This window comes from Mya arenaria, chromosome 17 (assembly GCF_026914265.1).
Source record: "Mya arenaria isolate MELC-2E11 chromosome 17, ASM2691426v1".
Taxonomy (NCBI): domain Eukaryota; kingdom Metazoa; phylum Mollusca; class Bivalvia; order Myida; family Myidae; genus Mya; species Mya arenaria.
In genome coordinates, this window is record NC_069138.1 from 1,465,001 (window position 1) to 1,485,899 (window position 20,899).

Sequence of the window (20,899 nt, forward strand, 5' to 3'; positions counted from 1 at the left end):
ACGAGCCCCAAGGATGTGGTATGTGATACGTTAAAATAGGGTTGATTGGTGATGTAGTCGATTTTTGATAAGTGGTTTAGAGGTAAAGTAGTGAATATGTAAAATGTGAATATAGGGTTGGAAGGGGATATAGTGAATATGTTATATGGGAACATGCGGTTGGAAAGGAATGTGGAGGATATGAAATCAGTGAACATGGGTTTAGAAGGAGGTGATCTATAAACATGATCATGGGTTTGGAGGGTGTGGTAGCGAATATATAATCATGGGATTGGAAGGGTGGTAGTGAATATGTATTCATGGGTTTGGAAGGGAGGTAAAGGATAATGGATCATGGGTTTGGTAGGGTTGGTAGGAATATGTGATCAGGGGTTGGGAAGTGTGATAGTGAATATGTAATCATAGGTAGGTAAAGGATATTGGATCATGGGTTTGGTAGGGTTGGTAAAGGATATGGGTTCATGGGTTTGGAAGGGGAGGTAGAGGTTATGAGATCATAGTTTGAGAGAGGAGGTAGAGGATATGGGATCATGGGTTTGAGAGGGGTGGTAGAGAATATTTGATCATGGGTTTGAAACTGGAGGTAGAGGATATGTGATCATGTGTTTGAGAGGGGAGGTGGAGGATATTGGATAATGGGTTTGAGAGGGGAGGTAGAGGATATGGGATCATGGGTTTGAGAGGGGAGGTAGAGGATATGGGATCATGGGTTTGAGAGGGGAGGTAGAGGGTATTGGATCATTGTTTGAGAGGGGAGGTAGAGGATATGGGATGATGGGTTTGAAAGGGGAGATAGTGGATATGAGATCACGGGTTGAGAGGGGAGGTAGATGATAAGGGATCATGGGTTTGGAAGGGGAGGAAGAGGATATGGGATCATAGGTTTGGAAGGGGAGGTAGAGGATATGGGATCATGTTTTGAGAGGGGAGGAAGAGGATATGGGATCATGGGTTTGAGAGGGGAGATAGAGGATATGGGATCATGGGTGTGAAAGAGTATGTTAAAGATGTGGGATCATGGGTTTGTGAGGGGAGGTAGAGTATGTGGGATCATGGAATTGGATCATGGAATTGGAAGGTGAGGTAGAGGATATGGGATCATGGGTTTGAGAGGGGAGGTCGAGAATATCATATCATGGAATCGGAAGGGGAGGTTGAGGATATATGATTAAGGGTTTTAAAGGGGAGGTAGAAGATATATGATTATAAGATTGGTAGTGGAGGTAGAGGATATGGAATCAAAGGTTTAAAAGGGGAGGTGTAGGATAAAGAATCATTGGTTTAGAAGGGGAGGTAAGGGATATGGGATAATGGGTTTGGTATGGGAGGCAGAGGATTTGTGATCATGGGTTTTGAATGGGAGGTAGATGATATGTAATCATGGGATTGGAAGGGAAGGTAGAGGATATGGGATTATCAGTTTAAAAGTGGTGGTAGAGGATATGTGATCATGGGTTTGGAAGGGGAAGTAGGAGATATGGAATTATCGGATTGGAAGGAGTGAAAGAGGATATGGGAAAATTGGTTTGGAATGGGAGGTAGAGGATATGGAATCATGGGTATGGAAAGGTAGGTAGAGGATATGTGATCATAGGTTTGAAAGGGGAGGTAGCTTATAAGTGATCATGGAATTTGATGGAGTGGTAGAGGATATGGAGGAATGGGTTTGGAAGGGGAGGTAGAGGATTTGGGATCATGGGTTTGGATGCGGGGGTAGGGGTTATGGGAGAATGGGTTTGCAATGGGAGGTAGAGAATATGGGATCACGGGATTGAAATGGGAGGTAGAGGATATGGGAAAATTTGGTTTGGAAGGGGAGATAGAGGATATGTGAACATGGGTTTGGAAGGGGAGGTAGAGGATATGGGAGAATGGGTTTGGAAGGGAGGTAGAGAATATGTGATCATGATATTGGATGGGGGGATAGAGGATATGTGATCATGGCTTTGAGAGGGGAGGTAGAGGACATGTGATCATAGGTTTGGATGGGGAGGTAGATGATATGGGATAATTGGTTTGGAAGGGGAGGTAGAGAATATGGGATCACGGGATTGGAATGGGAGGTAGAGGATATGGGATAATTGGTTTGGAAGGGGAGGTAGAGGATATGTGATCATGGGTTTGGAAGGGGAGGCAGAGGATATGGGAGAATGGGTTTGGAAGGAGAGGTAGATGGTATGGTAGAGGTATATGTGATCATGGGATTGGAAGGGGGGATAGAGGATATGTGATTATGGCTTTGAGAGGGGAGGTAGAGGACATTTGATCATGGGTTTGCAAGGTGTGGTAGCTGATATGGGATCATGGGTATGGGAGGGGATGTAGCATATGTGATCATGGTTTGGAAGGGTGATAGCGGATTTGTAATAATGGGTTTGAAAGGGGAGGTAGAGGATATGGGATCAAGGGTTTGGGTTTGGAAGGGGAGGTAGAGGATGTGGGATAATGGGTTTGAACGTGGGGGTAGAGGATATGGGATCATCGCTTTGGAAGGAATGGAAGAGGATATGGAATCGGTTTGCGAGGGGATGTTGAGGATATTGGCTCATGGGATTGGAAGCAGTAGTTGAGGATATGGAATCATGGGTTTGCGAGGGGAGGTAGAGGATATGTGATCATGGGTTTGATAGGGGAGGTAGAGGATATGGGATCATGGGTTTGAGAAGGGAGGTAGAGTATATGTGGTCATTGGTTTGGAAGAGGAGAAAGAGGATATGTGATCATGGGTTTGAAAGTCGAGGTAGAGGATTTTGGATCATGCGTTTGGAAGTGGAGGTAGAGGATATGTGATAATGGGTTTTGAAGTGGAGGTAGAGGATATGTGAACAAAGGTTTGGAAGGGGAGGTATTGGGTATGGGATCATGAGTTTGGTAGGGTTGGTAGTGGAAATGTAACCATGGGTTTGGAAGGGGAGGTAGAGGATATGGGATCATGGGTTTGGAAGGGGAGGTAGAGTATATGTGATTATGGGTTTGGGAGGTTGGGAGGGGATATAACGGATATGTGATATAGGAACATGGGGTATATGAGATGAATGTTCATGGGGTTGGGAAATGATGTAGTGGATACATGGTATGTGAATATGGGGTTGGGAGGGGATGTTATGAATATGTGATATAGGAACATTAGGTTGGAAGTGGTGGTTGTGGATATGTGATATAGGAACATGGGGTTGAAAGGGGATGTTGTGGATATGTGATGTATGAAAATGGGGTTGGAAGGGTGGTTGTGGATATGTGATATAGGAAGATAGGGTTGGAAGGGGATGCTGTGGATATGTGATATAGGAACATGGGGTTGGGAAGGGATGTTGTGGATATTTGATATAGGAACATGGTATTTGGAGGGGATGTAGTTGATATGTGCTATAGAATCATTGAGTTTAGGGGATATCGTGGATATGTAATATACGAACAAATGGTTTGGAGAGAATGAAGTGGATAGTTGATATTGAAATATGCAATTGAGGTATGTGATATGGAAACGAGTTGTAAAAAGATGTGTGTTCTGTGTAATGTTTATTGTTTCGGATTATGAAAAATTATTATTTGTTAAAATGACATAAACATGTAGTTTTGACAGCTTGACCAAGAAATGTCATAATTTTGAATGACATAAGTGATAAACTTTGATGTGGCATTTTCAGTAAAAAGGCGCTGTGGCCGCTCCATGATCCGATGTTTTGACGGATCATGCTTGACACAGGGGCAGCTGTGTAGAGGTTTTACGTGCTTGAAATACGTAACTGACATCTCTGCGGTCACGTGTTTATGGATCACGTGTGCTGATCACCAGTTCCAATGTTTAAACGGTATCTGTATTGACAAGAGTCACGTATGTAATGGGATACGGGACTGTTTGGATGGAACAGACGAGGGCACGGGTTGCAGTGAGTACTCATTGCTAAAGATCATGTTTAGACTTTATACAAGTATTGTCTGGCCTATTAATGGGCATTTTGGCTTAATAACTGACTTATGGACTGAAAACCTCAATTGACATATACATCATTTATACCATTTTTGTTAGTGATGATCTTATTTTCTTACTCTGAAGCATAGCTATTATTTGTTTTTAGCTTCAATTGATTTTAGCTTCAAACACCTTTGTTCGATGTTATAATATTGTCCACAACACCTTGTTCGACTAAGGTGAGCGTTGGTGTCCGCTTATTGTTTTCTTCATGATTGAAAGTTTTCTTTAGGACCGTTTTTGGCTGCCAAAACTGCTTCAGAATTATATAAGAGACGTTTCGTATACTTTTCGCTTTATCTCGTTTTTATATCTCGAAGGATATTACACGGCATATATATATATTTATTGTTTTATTTTATTTTCTACTTTCACAATTAGACTAAATGAAGAAATAATTTTAAACTTTGTTAAGATAAACTATGTCGGATAGTTGTCTTTAAATGACTTTATTGCCCAATTGATTCAATCGTTTATGAGTGGTGCTTGTATCCTGTCGTTCAATACTTTAAATAATTAGTGAATTAATTAATCAGTTTATATGTTATTGTTTATTTATTCTTCCTTGATTTCAAGTGCTTGATGAGGCTTATGTAATTTATTTAATAATTATTGAGAAATGTTGGGGCAAGTGTGAGGTTATGGCCATACGAACTAGTTTAAGTCCCAAGTAGACTCTTGTTCCAGTTAACTCAGGTCCAAGGCGATAATATCCCCATTTATCGGTTTATTTATTTTTGTGAGTGTATGATCCGTTTGTGGTCTTGGTAAGGTGTTTATATGTTTGTGTCTTTAGTTCACTGTCATTAAGGCCCTTGTCGTGTGCCCCTAAACATGGTTTATTTTTGAATTTGTTTTGACTGAGCATGTCCCTGTATTTTTTTTTGTATTTTTATTTATTAGTTGTTGTAACCTTAAGTAAAGCTTTTAATATGTCTGGAAGCATACTTATTTTCAACAAGTATAATGCTGTTATTTAAACTAATACTTTATATATTCATATTGTCTGCAGATGAGCCAACCAGCAATGTTTCGACAGTAACAACTGTTTCGGCAACAGAAACAGTAACAACTGTTTCGGCAACAGAAACAATAACAACTGTTTCGGCAACAATACAAACCAGCAACGAGGGCTCGAATGTTTATCTACTTGCTATTCTGCCAGGCGTCGGTTGGAGTCTTGGGTTATGTCTATTTGTTTTCGTTGGACTATTGTGTTACAAACGGAAAGGTATAAATCGAATGCGTTAGTATCGGTCTGTGATGGTGAAATTGGTTTGGATATAAATTTCGTAATTATAGACATTCATATGAGTAATAAGAAGGTATAATAAACCGTGTTTACTTCTTGGCAGTTTAACCCGATGTTGTCAAGTAATAATGCAAAATGTTTGGACACATGCCTTTTACCTACCTTGCCAGTTAAACCTGGTGTGGGCAAGTAATAACACAAAATGAATGGACACATACATGCACTTGCAAAGATTGGATGCACAAACTATTTTGTGTAAACCGGTTTACACCGTCCATGACCGAAACAGCCGCATATGGAACTCAAATTGCTCAACGTCTTAGTTAAAAAAATAACAATATTGTTGTATGTTTTGTTCATTTTAAGTAATTCCATCGACGATTAACGTTTTACCTTTTTCCTTAAAGAACGCATAAACAAGTACAAAGCTATTGCTCTCAAATTGCAATTTCGTACTGAAATGTACACAGCTATATTGCATTATTTCCACGAATAAGCAAAGTTTTAGTTACACTTGCATACGACACTAAAGGTATTTAAATATGTGATTTTAAGTATTTCATTTTCACTTTCACCCGATAGGTAGACTCTGTTTTTCGCATCGACAACAAGAGGCCAAAACAGAAAGGTAGGAAACAAATTCATTGATAAAGGCCGACTTTGGTAATTTGTTCTTCCATTTGCGCGTCTCTCAATATATCGTCAGTCTATCTTGTTAAACATGATGACATAATAGTGTCATTACTAGATTCTCATTGTGTTAAGTACTTAGTAATTCATCCATGTTAAATAAACAAGTTAAAGTTCTTTAGTGACCAGGCCCATGCGTCTGCCAATAGGATCAACGTAAATGTGAACTTTACACGAGGATTTTTTCTTACATTATATATTCTTTGGTAATGACAGGCACTTATTGGTCACATTTTGGTGCTACTCAAAAGTGTTTGGGTTTAATTTGTATTGTACCTAACAATTCTTGATAAACATACCAATTATATATATATATATATATATATATATATATATATATATATATAGTATGTATGCACTGTGCTGTTTGTAGAGTTGTGTGCTGTACTATGTTTCTTGTTTGTGAATTTGTGTTCTATGTCTTTGGCGTTGCCCATTGCCACTAAACCGGGTTTATGTTTAAACTTTTTGATACTGAGCATGTTTCTGTAGCTTTTTTGCATATATATTGCCTGTAAATAGACTTGTATAAAAGTAAAATCACGCTTGTAACGCCTACGGCCTTTCAACAAAACAAAACAGACCAGACAATATATGCGACTTATACAGTAATACATCGTCGTTATAGATATAGTGATATATATAAACATGTCGCGTATTTAAACTTATATATATATGTTCTTTATTTCCTCTTGAAGAGATACATACATAATTATAATAAAGAGAACAAAAATACATGCACATACATAGCAAAGCAATTGATATAATAAAGACAAAACATGATTAACTAATGATTAAATGCAAACATATGATATAAGAAAAAAAAACATATAATAAATTAATACAATTTAACAGATGCAATCATATGATGTATAAGGTAATATAATGAAATGTTCAATCATAAAAAATGTGATTCTTTATGACGTTATCAATATTTGTTAATTTGTTCATTTAGTGATGATTTACATATATATATATATTTTATACATTATTATAACGACAAAATAACTTAATGTATTGACAATATACATAGTTTCAGGCTATCAATATTTATACGAATGCTTTAATCAATTACAAGTGTTATTACATCTTTATAGCTTTGCATAAGCTTATAATTGAAAATGCAATTTTATTACACATAAACATTTAAAAACATAGCTAATTGCGATACGTAGAAAGTGTTTATGAACCTTCTTGCTAGAAAATGCATGATGCCTTTTTCCTAACAAATATTGTAACTTTGTTTCATCATCACAATTAGTCAAACACATGGATACATCATTGATAAACTCATTTGAAATAATATCATAGAATCGTATTTTTATGTCTGATGATAAATGGCAGTAAAATACAACATGATTTACAATATTGTCAACTACAACACCACACGCATGGCATAATATCGGTCCCCTATTATCATACGGGTTTGGTGATATCCAGAGTTTGCTCACTTCCAGTGCATGTCGGCGTGACCGGAAGTCTGATGCGCATGTCCATATTATCGCTGGTTCAATACTTGTATGCAAACATCTGAATCTTGTAAAAGAAACATCGTTTTGTAATCTCTGTTTCCATTTATTCAAATGGTGTTGATACACTGCTTTTTTACAAGTGATCTTCCAAGCTGATTTCGTAGGAAATTGTCCTGTGTATGAATATCTTGTAATAACTGGAAGCAGATTGTACTTTGATAGTATGTTAATTATATCCGGTATGTATCCCCGTTGAGTGATTTTATTTGTTCGACATGCATACATGGCTAGCCGCAGGTTGAAGATTTGCTTGGAGAGTACATGCACTGGCATATTACAAAGACATTCAAGAAACGTTAGTTTTTTAATATCTATTTGACTTTCTATTGACTTCATACCGAGCATCGCCAAGCATATATCAGTACGAGTTCGTATAGGAAATCGCTGTATTAGTTTTGCAGCCATTCGTATAAAGCGTTCTAGTTGCAGATAGTTTGTCTTCGATAAGTTGTTCCACAGTTCTGCCCCAAAAAGGAGTTTTGATACACATATTTTTGACACTAATTCTGCTGACGTAAGTGGGTTAATTAAACAGGTTCCGACGTTCAGCGACAACAATGAATAAAATGAAGCTTCAGCTTTTCTGCATGCGACCGTAACTTTATCATTATCTGTCAATTTGTCATTTAGCTGTACACCAACATGTCTTAACTTGTTCGTGTGCTCAATTTTATTATGTCCTAGGTAAAAACTATTGCTCGTCTTATTCCTGGAATGGTCTCCAAATATCATAATGAAGCTTTTTGCTGAATTAATCATATATCTAAATTTGCAGGTGTATTCATACGCAGTATTTAGTAGATTTTGGAGCCCTGACGGCGATATTGCACTTAAAGCGATGTCGTCTGCTACAGTAGTATTGCTCGTTGCTATGTTGATGATATTTGTTCCCTGATTACTTCGCTCCAACAATTCGAGGAGGCCGTTTATGAAGAGGTTGTAGATCCAAGTTGAGAGTATCCCACCTTGCCTTATCCCTTGTTTTACCGGGAAAAAGTTAGACGTTAAGCCATTTGCCGATATGCAACTATACATGTCAGTGTGAGCGTCAACAATTAATGACCACGTTTTGCCTGTTATACCCAGTTCTGCAATCTTGTAAAATACTGCATCCAACCAAACTGTATCGAACGCCATTCTCGTATCGAGCATCGCAACATATACTTTATTATTAAGTTCTAGATTGTGATATATTGACTCTTGTAGGTTAAAAGACGCAGTTATTGCCCCTGCGTTCTTCTGATAAGCATTCTGTTGACGGTTTGGAAACTTAACACCAGTGTCTTTCATCCACGTAGTTATTTTACTGTGCAAAATCTTTTCAAAAAGTTTGTAAATTACTGGCAGTAGTGTTATGGGTCTGTAATTTCTTGGGTCACTTCTTGGTTTGCCGTTATCTTTGTAAGCTGGTATGATAAGTCCCTTTTTACACATTTTAGGAATAATTCCTGACACAATTATTCGATTAAATAAAAATGCCAGTGCTGCACACAATGCTTGTCCGCCGAAGATCAGATGCTCGTTAAAAACTATATCATATGATGAGGCTTTTCCTTTATTAAGCGTTTTAATATACGATTTTATTTCTTCGCTAGATATTGAGGCTAATTCTGGCGCACTAACCACATCGCTACCATTAATATCTTTTAAGCGGTGTACTTCTTTTTCAACAGTTTCTTTGAAATTGTTGTCAAAATGGTCACAGTTGAGGGGGGTATAAACGTCTTTGAAATACTTGGTGAAAATTTCAAGTATACTTTCTGGGTCCCTGGCTGTTTCGTTTTCGTATGATAGTTGACTGCATACAGTTGATTCTTTATGTTTTCTAGATTTTACTAAGCTCCAAAATAGTTTGTTATCGCATTCAGCTGCTTCTATAAGTTGATTATTAAATGTCCTTTCAACTTTTTCAATCGCCGCTTTTTGTATCGTAACAAAACTTCGTTTATATCTTTTATATGTTGCATATGATTCGTGATGCCATCCAAGTGGCTGTCCCTTCGCTATTCAACATTGCCTTGCTTCACGCTGTTTATTATACGCGCTTTTAACTTCCTGTGCCCAGTAAGGCTTTGCATGACGGTTATATTTCGTATGTGGGAGACATTGTTGTGACGCTGATGTTATTGCTTTAATGATTGTATTATATATCACGTTAACATCTTCCGTTTCCTCAATTTGCAAACGTCCGGTTAAGCTTTCTTCGTAGGCGGATATATGCGTTTGGTTCAGTTTATGCCATGCAATGTGACGTTTTATATTAACATCAGTTGTGCGCATAAATGGTACAGAAATAATTGCAAATACAGGTAAATGATCAGATACAGAGAACATATCATCATCTAATATTTCAACATGCTGAAACAACTCTTTATCGCAATTTGAAATAATAATATGGTCTAACATAGATTCCATAGTAACATACGTAAATTTAGGACCTTTACATGAAGGTAGATGCATTAAAGATAACATATAATTTGACATTACGAAATTAGAGAATAATAAACCTCGTACATTGTTATGACTATTTTGTATAGTAATTTCGGAATTCATGTCTCCAAAGAACATAACAATACCATCAGCAGAGTATGTGTTATAAATCGCATATAGGGAATTTATATAGTTTTCAAACATATCATTTGGATAATTTGCTGAAGGCATATATACACAAAACGCAAATATCTTTACGGATACACAGTCTATCTCTATACCGCATATTCTGTCATTAATTGATTCGTTAATATGTTTAATACTGTAGTCCAAATTTGATTTATACATAATACATACACCGCCCTTTCTAAAATCACGCTTGTAACGCCTACGGCCTTTCAACAAAACAAAACAGACCAGACAATATATGCGACTTATACAGTAATACATCGTCGTTATAGATATAGTGATATATATAAACATGTCGCGTATTTAAACTTAAATACATAACATTATATAACAGTATTTAATGAAGGAAAACAACTTTATGTAAATTCAATACAAAATAATTGTAATGTTAACATTGTAGGTATGAGTAATTTTCATAACTATTATTTGTTTTATTAATAAATGAGTTGCGTTTGACAAATTATTATTTGATATATTTTCAACAATTAATTACTTTCTTTTTCTCACATGATGTCAATAATTGACTGAATCTGAATACAGATGGATTAACATAGTAAACTCGTTTTGCATAAGTTTTACTTAACTGTCAATAGTATTAACAAAAATATATGAGGTGATAATCATCCTCTATGTTCCTGCTATAACAACATGGACAATAACTTTCGTTACGAGGATTATAATGATGTGCTTATCGTCCTGTTTGTATTCTTAACAAGGGTGTAGAAACTCTAAATTTAACAAAGTATTAACGTAAATTCTTTGGAATTACATTTTAATAAGTTTCATACTCAAAGGAAGTTTTTCAAATTCTATACATATCCCAAACAGAACTATTACTAATATTTCCATATCATTATTGTTTAAATGTGTCTTCATTTGAAATCTTTTATAAATTCTTTTTTCATGTACAGCATTTGGGTTATTAAATTCATATGCTAAAACTATAACCATTTAACAGTTTTTTACCTTAGAAAACCAGTTAATACAACCGTTTTCACAATCACCAATGATCTGTTTATACACATACTTAATTATAATGTTTTTGCTATTGTAAATCTTAAACCAGTATTTAATATCAAAATATCTTTATTAGTATATAAATATAATAATTGTTATAAATAGGATTTTGTTGGTAATATAAGTTGGAGCTACAGCCATGGAACGGTGAGTGTGTAAAGTTAACTTGAAATTAATAACAATTTTGTAATACAATATTTTTTTTTTCTTCCAGTAACCAACCAAATTTGCAGAATGAATCACAAGCCGGGGAAAGTTCGCCGATGTCGGTTTTTCCCCAAATTGGTGATGACCAGTTTGCTACTGTTAATGAGATTGTGGATCTTAGAAAGGGTTTGCAAAATGTCAATGACGATCTCGAAAAAGCCATCGGCGGTAAAATGGATGCAAACAATTCGAACACGTCGCATTCAGATGATGTCTTGGAACAGCACATGGATGAGATCAGAACTGATGCAAATGACAAGCTCTATTGCAACCAGTACGAAAAGTAAAGCAGAGTGCAACACTTTTCTAATAAAACCCTGAAATAGTTGCTTACTTATAAAACCTGTGAAACCAGATCTTTATCATTAAGGCATATATTTCATTTGTTATAACTGACACTACGGACAACAAAATTTAGATACACATTCCTTGATATGGGCCGACGTCGGTAATTTGTTATTCCATTTGCCCGTCTAAAATGACGCGTTTATCATTATAACGTCAGTCTATATTGTTGAACATGATGACAAATTAAATTATCATTTTGTTAAGTAATCAATACCCAATTTTCATCCGTGTTAAATAAACAAGTTTCCCTCTGAATGACTTACTAACTAAGTGCTATGTCTTGCTAACATTTGTTCTCATAGTTTTGACAAAGTTAAATATGACAACACTATGATATAGGCATTTCATTTGAATATAACAATAATTTAATTCTATATATTTTATTTTTATAACAGTCGTATTACAGGATAACATAACTCGTTTTGTTATGTTCGTATTGTGTTTAGAGTCACATAGTAAATGACTTAACAGGTTCTCGACGATATAAAAAAACAACGTAGCAAGATAACATATCGAGGATGTTGTGCAAGACTGTTGTTTAAGGCAACAGTCCGAAGGCCAACATATTTAGTCCCGCAAATCGAACTCAGGTATCGTCAGAACTATATTTTGTCATGACATGTACAATAATGAATACGTCGTTGTTACCAAATGAGACGTATGGTGTTATGTGGTCTAAAATAGTGCGAATTATAAGACCACATAATTTAAACACATTCATAACATAACAACGATAATGTGAAATTTACACCAGAAATTAATTTGCGTGTGCATATATCCTAGTAAATATATGTTTAGCAGTTACTGTTATGAAACTAGCAAACTGAATGAAAAAAATAAGCAATTTACACTAGCTTTTCTTAAAGACAGGCATTTTATCGGTAACAGTTTGGGCCATTTAATCTTTTGAGATTTATATTGAAAATGTGATCAGTATTGTAAACAAGGAAATCATGCTTGTCGCGTCTACGGCATTTCAGCTTTTCAGCGCGTTCACTGTAAATAAGATGTCGCTGGCTATAAAGGTTGAGTGACCGCCTTGGAACGGTGAGCGTGTAAAGTACTTGTAGTTAAAACAATTGGTATACCGGAATCATGTTTGTTTAATTTCAGTGACCAACAAAACTTGGTGGAATCACATTTTGGGGTAAATGATTATGAAAATCTTGGAAAGCGTGTGCAAAACGTTAATGACGATCTCGGAAAAACAAACCACGGTAAAATGGATGCAAACAATTCGAAAACGACGCATCCTGGTGATGTTTTGGAACAGCACATGGATGAGATCAGAACTGATGCAAACGACGCGCTGTATTGCAACCAGTACGAAAAGTAAAGTAGAGGGCAAAGCTTGTTTTAACAAACCCTGAAAAGGTTTCTTACTTATAAAACCTGTGAAATGAGGTCTTTGTCCCTAAGTCATTTATTTCATTTTTATTTATAACTGACATTACGGAGAACTAGATTTAGATACAAATTCATTGATATGGGCCGAGCTCGGTAATTGTTCTTCCATTTGCGCATCTAAATTTGCGTCATTAAAACGCCAGTCTATTTTATTGACCATTATGACATATTGGATTCGCATTTTGTTAAGTACTCAATACCCAGTTTTCACCCGAGTTATATTAAACAATTATTTTTTTACTTACTAACTTAAGTGCTATATGTAATGCTAATACTTGTTAGTTCTCATAGTTCTGACAAAGTTGGATATAACAACACTATGACATAGGCATTTCATTTGAATATAAAAATGGTTTGATTCTAAATATTTTATTTTTATAACAGTCGTATTACAGGGTACCAAAACTTTTTTTGTTCTGTTCGTATTGTGTTTTAAGTCACATAGTCAAATATTTAATCGGTTCTCGACGAGAAACAAACAACGTAGCAAGATATATCAAGGATTTTGTGCAAGACTGTTGATACAAGGCCGCAGTCCGAAGGCCAACATACATTATAGTGCAAACCGAAATTAGGTGTCGTCAGAACTATATTTTTACATGACATGTAAAAGAATGGATGTGCCAGGGTATAAAAATGAGACGTATGGTGTTATGCGGTTTAAAATAGTGCAAATCAAAAGACCACATATATATTTAAATACATTTATAACATAACAACGTTAATGTGGACTTTACACTAGCAATATAATTTGGAGTTCATATATTCTAGTAAATATATGTTTAGCAGTTACTGTTAACTAAACTATTGAATTAAAAAATCAGCAATGTACATTACCTGTTCAGGCACTTATGGGTTACAATTTGGAGCCATTCAATTGTTTAAGATACATATGGTTTTGTCTGTAAACAGTTTTGTAAACAAGATAAATCACGCTTGTCGCGCCAACGGCATTTCAACATAAATATAATATCAATGGTAATACTAGTTGTGTGACCGCCTTGGAACGGTGAGCGTGTGTAGTACTAGTAGTTAAAACAATTGGTATACCGGAATCAAGTTTTCTTTTGTTTCAGTGACCAACCAAATTTGCAGATGGAATCTCATTCTGGCGTAAATGAGTATGCAAATCTTGATGCAAACAATTCGAACACGACGCATTCTGGTGATGTTTTGGAACAGCACATGGATGAGATCAGAACTGATGCAAATGACAAGCTCTATTGCAACCAGTAAGAAAAGTAAAGCAGAGTGCAACACTTTTCTAATTAAACCCTGAAAAAGGTTCTTACTTATAAAACCTGTGAATCAGATCTTTATCATAAAGGCATATATATCATTTGTTATAACTGACACTATGGACAACTACATCTATCTGCGGGGATCCCGGCTTGTAAGAAACACATACAGAACACTTCATAGTCTTATCACTGACAAAGTGTACACTGGCTAAGCTTGCACAGTTGACATTTTGTAATGAATGATAAGTTCTTCGATGCAATACTATTTTGCAAAGATTTGAATTATTATAATGAAGCAATAGTGATCAAACATTATTCTTTTATAAAACATTTTTTTTAAATCATTTTGAATAAATATCCCATGTAAAGGTTATTTGGTTATGCAATAATGTATGTACTCTGTTTGATAATGTTTCTGTGCGTATTCATATTATGTGTGTATTACATGCTTTTGTACTGCTGCCTGTTTGTTTATTTCATGTCACACGCTCATATAGAACCTTTCTGTTAAATAAAACATGCAAACTTACTATGGATGTATGATACGAAACATGTTTATACTTGTGTCTTAAAGTTATGCTATGGAAACTGATTTATTCCAGAAAAAAGATAATCAAATAGGTATCTAGTTAACTGACAATTTTAAATCATTTTAATAAAGCGATCTTCAATACATTTCATTTTCATATTATTAATGAATATATTCTGTTCGGCAATGTTTTTGTGCGTATTCATATTATGTATGTATTACATGCTTGTGTATTTCAGCTTGTTTGTTTTATGCATGTCTTATCTTCATATATAGAATCTTTATGTTTATGAAAACTTGACGTGAATGGATGAACATGTTTATATTTCTGTTTAATTCCGAATATAAGATGATCAAGCAAGTGTTTAGTTAATTGGCAATTTCAAATCATTGATTTAAGCAATATTCTGTGTATCTTCAATAAATGTAATTTCAAATTATTAATGTATATACTCTGTTTGACAATGATACTGTGTGTATATATGTCATATTATATTTATTTTACATGCTTGTGTATTTTTGCTTGCTTGTTTTATACATTTCACATACTCATACATAGAGCCTTAATGATGAATACAACTTGACATGAATTGATGATATAGAACATGTATATATTTCTGTTTAATCCCGAATAAAATATGATCAAGCACGTGTTTAGTTAATTGACAATTTCAAATCATTTCATTTAAGCAATTTTCTGTGTTTCTTGAAAAAATGTTATTTGCATCTTATTAATGTATATACTCTGTTTGACCATTTTTCTGTGAGTATATATGTCATATTATATTTGTATTACATGCTTGTGTAATGCTGATTGTTTGTTGATTTCGTGTCATATGCTCATATATAGAGCCTTTTTCTTGAATAAAACTTGCAAAGTTACTATGGATGTATCATCCGAAACATGTTAATATTTGTGTCTTAATCTATTGCTGTTGAGACCGATTTGATCCCCACTAAAAGATGATCAAACATTTTTCTAGTTAATTGACAATTTCAAATCATTTGAATAAAGAAGTGTATTATGTATCTACTAAACATTTTATTTTCATATTATTAAAGCATATATTCTGTTCGGCAATGTTTCTGTGCGTATTCATGTTGCGTTTGTATTACATGCTTGTGTAGTGCTGATTGTTTGTTGTTTTCATGTGATATACTCATACATAGAACCTTTCTGTTGAATTAAACTTGCAAAATCGCTATGGACAGCACTGAACGATTTTTTATACCCAATAAGTGATCAATCCAGTTTCTAGTTTCCTGAGGCAATCATAATTTAAAAAATACACATATAGTGTTTACATACTACGAGAAACTGATAGATTGCCATGACAAAAATCTTTTCATTTTATGAACATTATTTTGCAATATGTTATGAATGTTGATTCGCAATATTTCATTAATACATTTTCGAATTATCATAGACCAATATAAAATACCTTGATTATGGTTTGCTATCTTAATGTTATTATAAGTTTTCCAAACGCACTTGCGATTTTATTTTGATTCGACTATACCCCCAGAAGAGCTAATTGAAACAAGTGTCTTCTTAGGGTTGTAAGCGACGAGAATTTCGAGTAATCCCACTAGCCGATACATTGTAATAAGAACGGCCATGATAATAATCTAATGTTTATTTTTCGGAAAAATATTTCTATTTATCTATTTATAAATCTGTATTTATTTATCAATGCATTTATTTACTCAATAATATATGCAATACACTTAACGTCGTATAAGTTTTTCGCCTCGGACAAAACTGGTGTTCGTTCTTATGAAACGGCCTTTTACATCTGTTAGAGGACACTTTCAATCAAGATATTTAAATTTACATCAATGGCAAAATTGGTTAACAGGGTAGTTTGGATGTTATTGATATACATTAGTTAAATGAGAAATAATAGAAATATATTTGATGTGCTGCCATTGGTAGATTTACCGAAGAGATCGAAACGTAAGTAAAACGACCCCTAGGCCAGCTAGCGTGATAATGTTGACAATACATCACCGCGAACTGCAAGAATATTTCGTGACAGGCCTAATACAATACCATGAGGTTTACATATTAAGCATCACTCCAGTACATATAACTGTCATACTTACAATTTAGTTTATTTGTTTAAAAATTGAATGTTTGGGGTTTGAGGCTAAACACACAATGAATAGTTTTATAAATATCAAAAAAGAATTATAATTTAAGATAATACATCAGGCTTGGTCGTTCTAAAGTTTGAAACACAGCATGAAATCGATCTGTAATGAAGATGGAAATAACAGAGAGAGTACAATTGAATATAAATTTGCAAGTTTACATTACTTTATATGAATTGTGTTGGATTTAGGAAAGTCTAATAAGTAGATTTATGAAAGCATGTTATCCATAATATGTACTACTTTTAATATAAATGTGTTATTAAAAGGATAAGAAAGCATTTTGATACAAGTTTAAAGATGTACTTAGAAGGTAATGTTTGGATATACAATTATGTTTGTGTTATGACATGCATTTACTTCTTACGGCAGACAAGGTTTTGTTTTAACATAAAACCCAATTTTTAATTTGAAAGTGTTCCAATGAACTTATGTTTTACTCACCGTTCCAAGGGGGTAAATTTTAATGATGTAGTGCGAGTGTGAGGTATGTTCCTTATTTTTGTCGAATTGAGGTGTTTTTTCATTCTATCTCATATAACATATCAGTGTATTTCTTTATAATATAATTGCATTGCATTTGAAGACGACTACCGTTTAAGATTTAAATTTACATCGAATTTCTAAAGTTACACTCGCATTTATATTCAATATATGCACCTGAATAACAAAGTACATAGATTTTGAGTGATAAACCTTTTACTACTTATTTAATTACTGATGACACGACTGTAAGAGTGTATTTTATAGCTACAAACGTACGGAAATTTAATGGTTGAGGGTACCTAAAACACAGTGATCAACTATCGTCTCATAGGGTAAAGATACCGTGTTTACTGTACTTTTCTTTTAAATTACAGACTGTATCCATCAGAAGAACAATTTTGTATATTTATTCATCCTTTTCAGTAAATTTAAAGCATTTCTTGTGGCACATCTTATTTGGGAGTAAGAAAGTATCTTAAAGATATTGAATCAATAGAATTATGGAAAGATTGATGATTATGTGAAGTTGATAGTCTATACTAACCATATCAACAATTAAATACCTACACAATGATGCGGCATGCGTCATTTCCTTCAGTTCAAACTCAGTTTGATGTGAACTGTTATTTAAAGATTAAAATTCGACATTTTGCATTTTATTGGGGTATGGTATGCAATGGGGCTGTTCAAAATGGGTGGAGTCCGAACCAGCATTTTGAAATGCGCTGTTTGGGGCTGTTCAACATTGGTGGAGTCCGAAGGACTCCACCAGCAATTTGAACTGCGCCATTGCATACCATACCCCAATAAAATGCAAAATGTCGAATTTTAATCTTTAAATGGCCGAATTTTAATACTTATATTTACATTTTTTTCAAATCTAAATTTCGGCTAAAATTAATAGATTATTCAAGAGTATTTTTTCTTTTAACTTTTTCTCGTTGTTCCCAACGGTGGTTAAATTAGAACAGCGATCGTAAACTACAGTTATCTGCTTTAAATCATGTCTTCAGACATTTTTATTTAAAACATTTCTTCAGATATCGGTGTTAAAATATGTCGTCAGATTTCTGTGACGTAATACTTTTTATTGATTTTATAATGCACTTTATGTAACCATTATTATGCGATTTCAATAGATAAGTTCCATAAACATTAACTTGACAAACATATAACTTCAAAACAAAACAAAATAACTCTTAAAAGACGTGATATCGTAGGAATTTATTGACGTATGCAGTAAATACAAATTACTGCGCTTTTTAATGAAATGAACAAAAATGCGCTATTTATGTATTTTCTTCACAAAAAAATGTGAATTAAAGTATGCTAGAAAAAATATCTATCATGTGTTTGCGTTCCGGATAGAAAAAATTCGACCCTCGAGCACGCTGCGTTGCCGGTAACTCGACAAGCCTCGTTACCTGGCACATGTAAATCCCCACTGGTTAATGTAATAATGATTTCAACGTCTGTCATCATAGTATATAATACTTCAGATTGAATTAAACCTTACATAATCATATTTTATAATAAACCACAACGCATATGCATCGGTGTTTAAGTATATAAAACAACATATGATGTACATTTGCAACAGTTTGAACGTTGTACCACATTAAAGATGCAGTGTTTAATGTAAAAGGCTGATGGATTTTCTCGTTTTTTTTTGTTTTTTTTTTATTTAAGAATAATTTCGGTAAACAACTTGTTAATTAATCAAATTTGTTTTAATATACTGTTTTTATACGTTCAGAAAACGTTTCTAAGTGAACGGCATATCATATAATTGTTGCTACATTATCACTTCGGCCAAGGCGTAGATTGTATGTTATTTTAATCATACATGAGTATTGTTTATCATCTATAAGGATATTTCTAAACTTTACTATATCACTAATATAACATTATAATTTTGTAATGCGGACGCTTGTTTAAATCTGTAACTGAAACTTATGACATTTCACCTAGTTTTCATAATTAATGTTCTCACGTTTCTCAATATCTTTCTGATATAACTGCTACAAACATGCAATTCATGTCATTGTACATCATTTTGTTTTCTTAAAATATGTCGAGTAGTCGTCATTGCAGGACCTACACAACCTTCGATACAGTGAGTACTTGGAAACGCCTTACATTATTGTTTTTCGGAACATTTATGTATGAAACCATTGAAACTACAAGGATAAGCCATGTAGCCTTAACTTAACATATGTTCATGTTTAAAGGCACACATATCAAAATCAGATAACATCGAACATCAGATACAGCGTTGTAAGGCAACGTACATTACCCAACTCATAACATATTGTCATAGAAAGGTAGTGAAATGCTACTACGGGCACGTTTATGTGGGGTCTACTTTATGTGTACTTCGTCATACAGATAAGGCTACTTTGTGCACGTTTAAGGCATGTATTCGATATCCAGGAGGCATGTACGATTTGTGATATATGTCATAAAGCTAAGAGTATACGAGCATACCGGACACGTTTAAACATCAGGTAAAGGTGGGGACAGACATTTCGCAGGCGCCATTTTAGGCCAACTTCAACATTAACTTTTCCAGTAGTTACATGTACAAGTAAAAACATAAATACTATTTCATGACCTTAATGCTTATCTGCTATATGTTAATGTTTCATTTTTTTGTTATCATATTTTAATTAAAATTGCGAAGCAGAGTTCTTATTTGTATCAATCTTAACAATCAAATGCTGTTTCTGGGTTTCTAAATAGTATTTATGCGTGTGTGAGGTTGGACCAACAGGGTTACAGTGAGCATATGAATGGACATACGCGGGATGTTTAGAAAATGAGGTATTCGATTAAGTGTTTATTTTTACATATTTGAACACTACCGGAAGTTAAAAGAGTTTGTAGTATATAAACTTCACAATATACACACATGCATAACATTCTGAAGTTTTAAAATTTATAATAAACATCAAAACTATATCAGTCCCAGCTGTGGCGAGTTTCAACGAAATGATAGTTGCACTTATGTAGTTGCATTAACGTGTACCAATATGAAACATCTACTATCCGGATGGATCAGTAAACCACACCACTATATATATAAATGGTCTGCCCATGAAATAATACAGGCAGTATATTGGATGTTATCGTACGTTTTTTTATAAAGAGTCCTCTTACACCAAGGAACACATTTCATTCTGGTTTATTAAATAAACTAAAAAAAAATGTTTTTAAAAGACAAACAGTTTGATATCGTATATTCCTGCTTAAACATGCTACATGCAACTAAAGACAATCACCTCACCTACTACATGATCCTGGGCAGAAACCTGTTGTCAGGTAAACTTAGCCCTGCCATCAACGCAAGCTGATATGAAAAAGGTTCCTGTATGGTGTTAAAATTCCAAAAAGCATATACAACCCTGTTGTTGTGTCAGGTTCGGCGATCATTGAAAGGCATCT

General features: G+C 34.3%; 1 protein-coding gene across 3 annotated transcripts in view; it reads left to right on the forward strand.

The window, feature by feature from the left end:
- LOC128224060 (uncharacterized) overlaps window positions 1–15,917 on the forward strand; it is a 19,337-nt gene extending 3,420 nt beyond the window's left edge. Inside the window, exons 2-8 of one of the 3 annotated variants that reach the window (XM_052933693.1) lie at window positions 1–18; window positions 3,648–3,890; window positions 4,986–5,204; window positions 5,808–5,853; window positions 11,298–11,573; window positions 12,752–12,970; window positions 14,122–15,917. The exon at window positions 1–18 is cut by the window's left edge and continues 102 nt beyond it. In XM_052933693.1, the coding sequence (XP_052789653.1) occupies window positions 1–18; window positions 3,648–3,890; window positions 4,986–5,204; window positions 5,808–5,853; window positions 11,298–11,573; window positions 12,752–12,970; window positions 14,122–14,281 (1,181 nt within the window). In that variant the 3' untranslated portion in view covers window positions 14,282–15,917. The remainder of the gene's footprint in view (window positions 19–3,647; window positions 3,891–4,985; window positions 5,205–5,807; window positions 5,854–11,297; window positions 11,574–12,751; window positions 12,971–14,121) is intronic. The other 2 variants (XM_052933694.1, XM_052933695.1) reach the window with 2 other exon arrangements.
- Window positions 15,918–20,899: the final 4,982 nt, after the last annotated feature.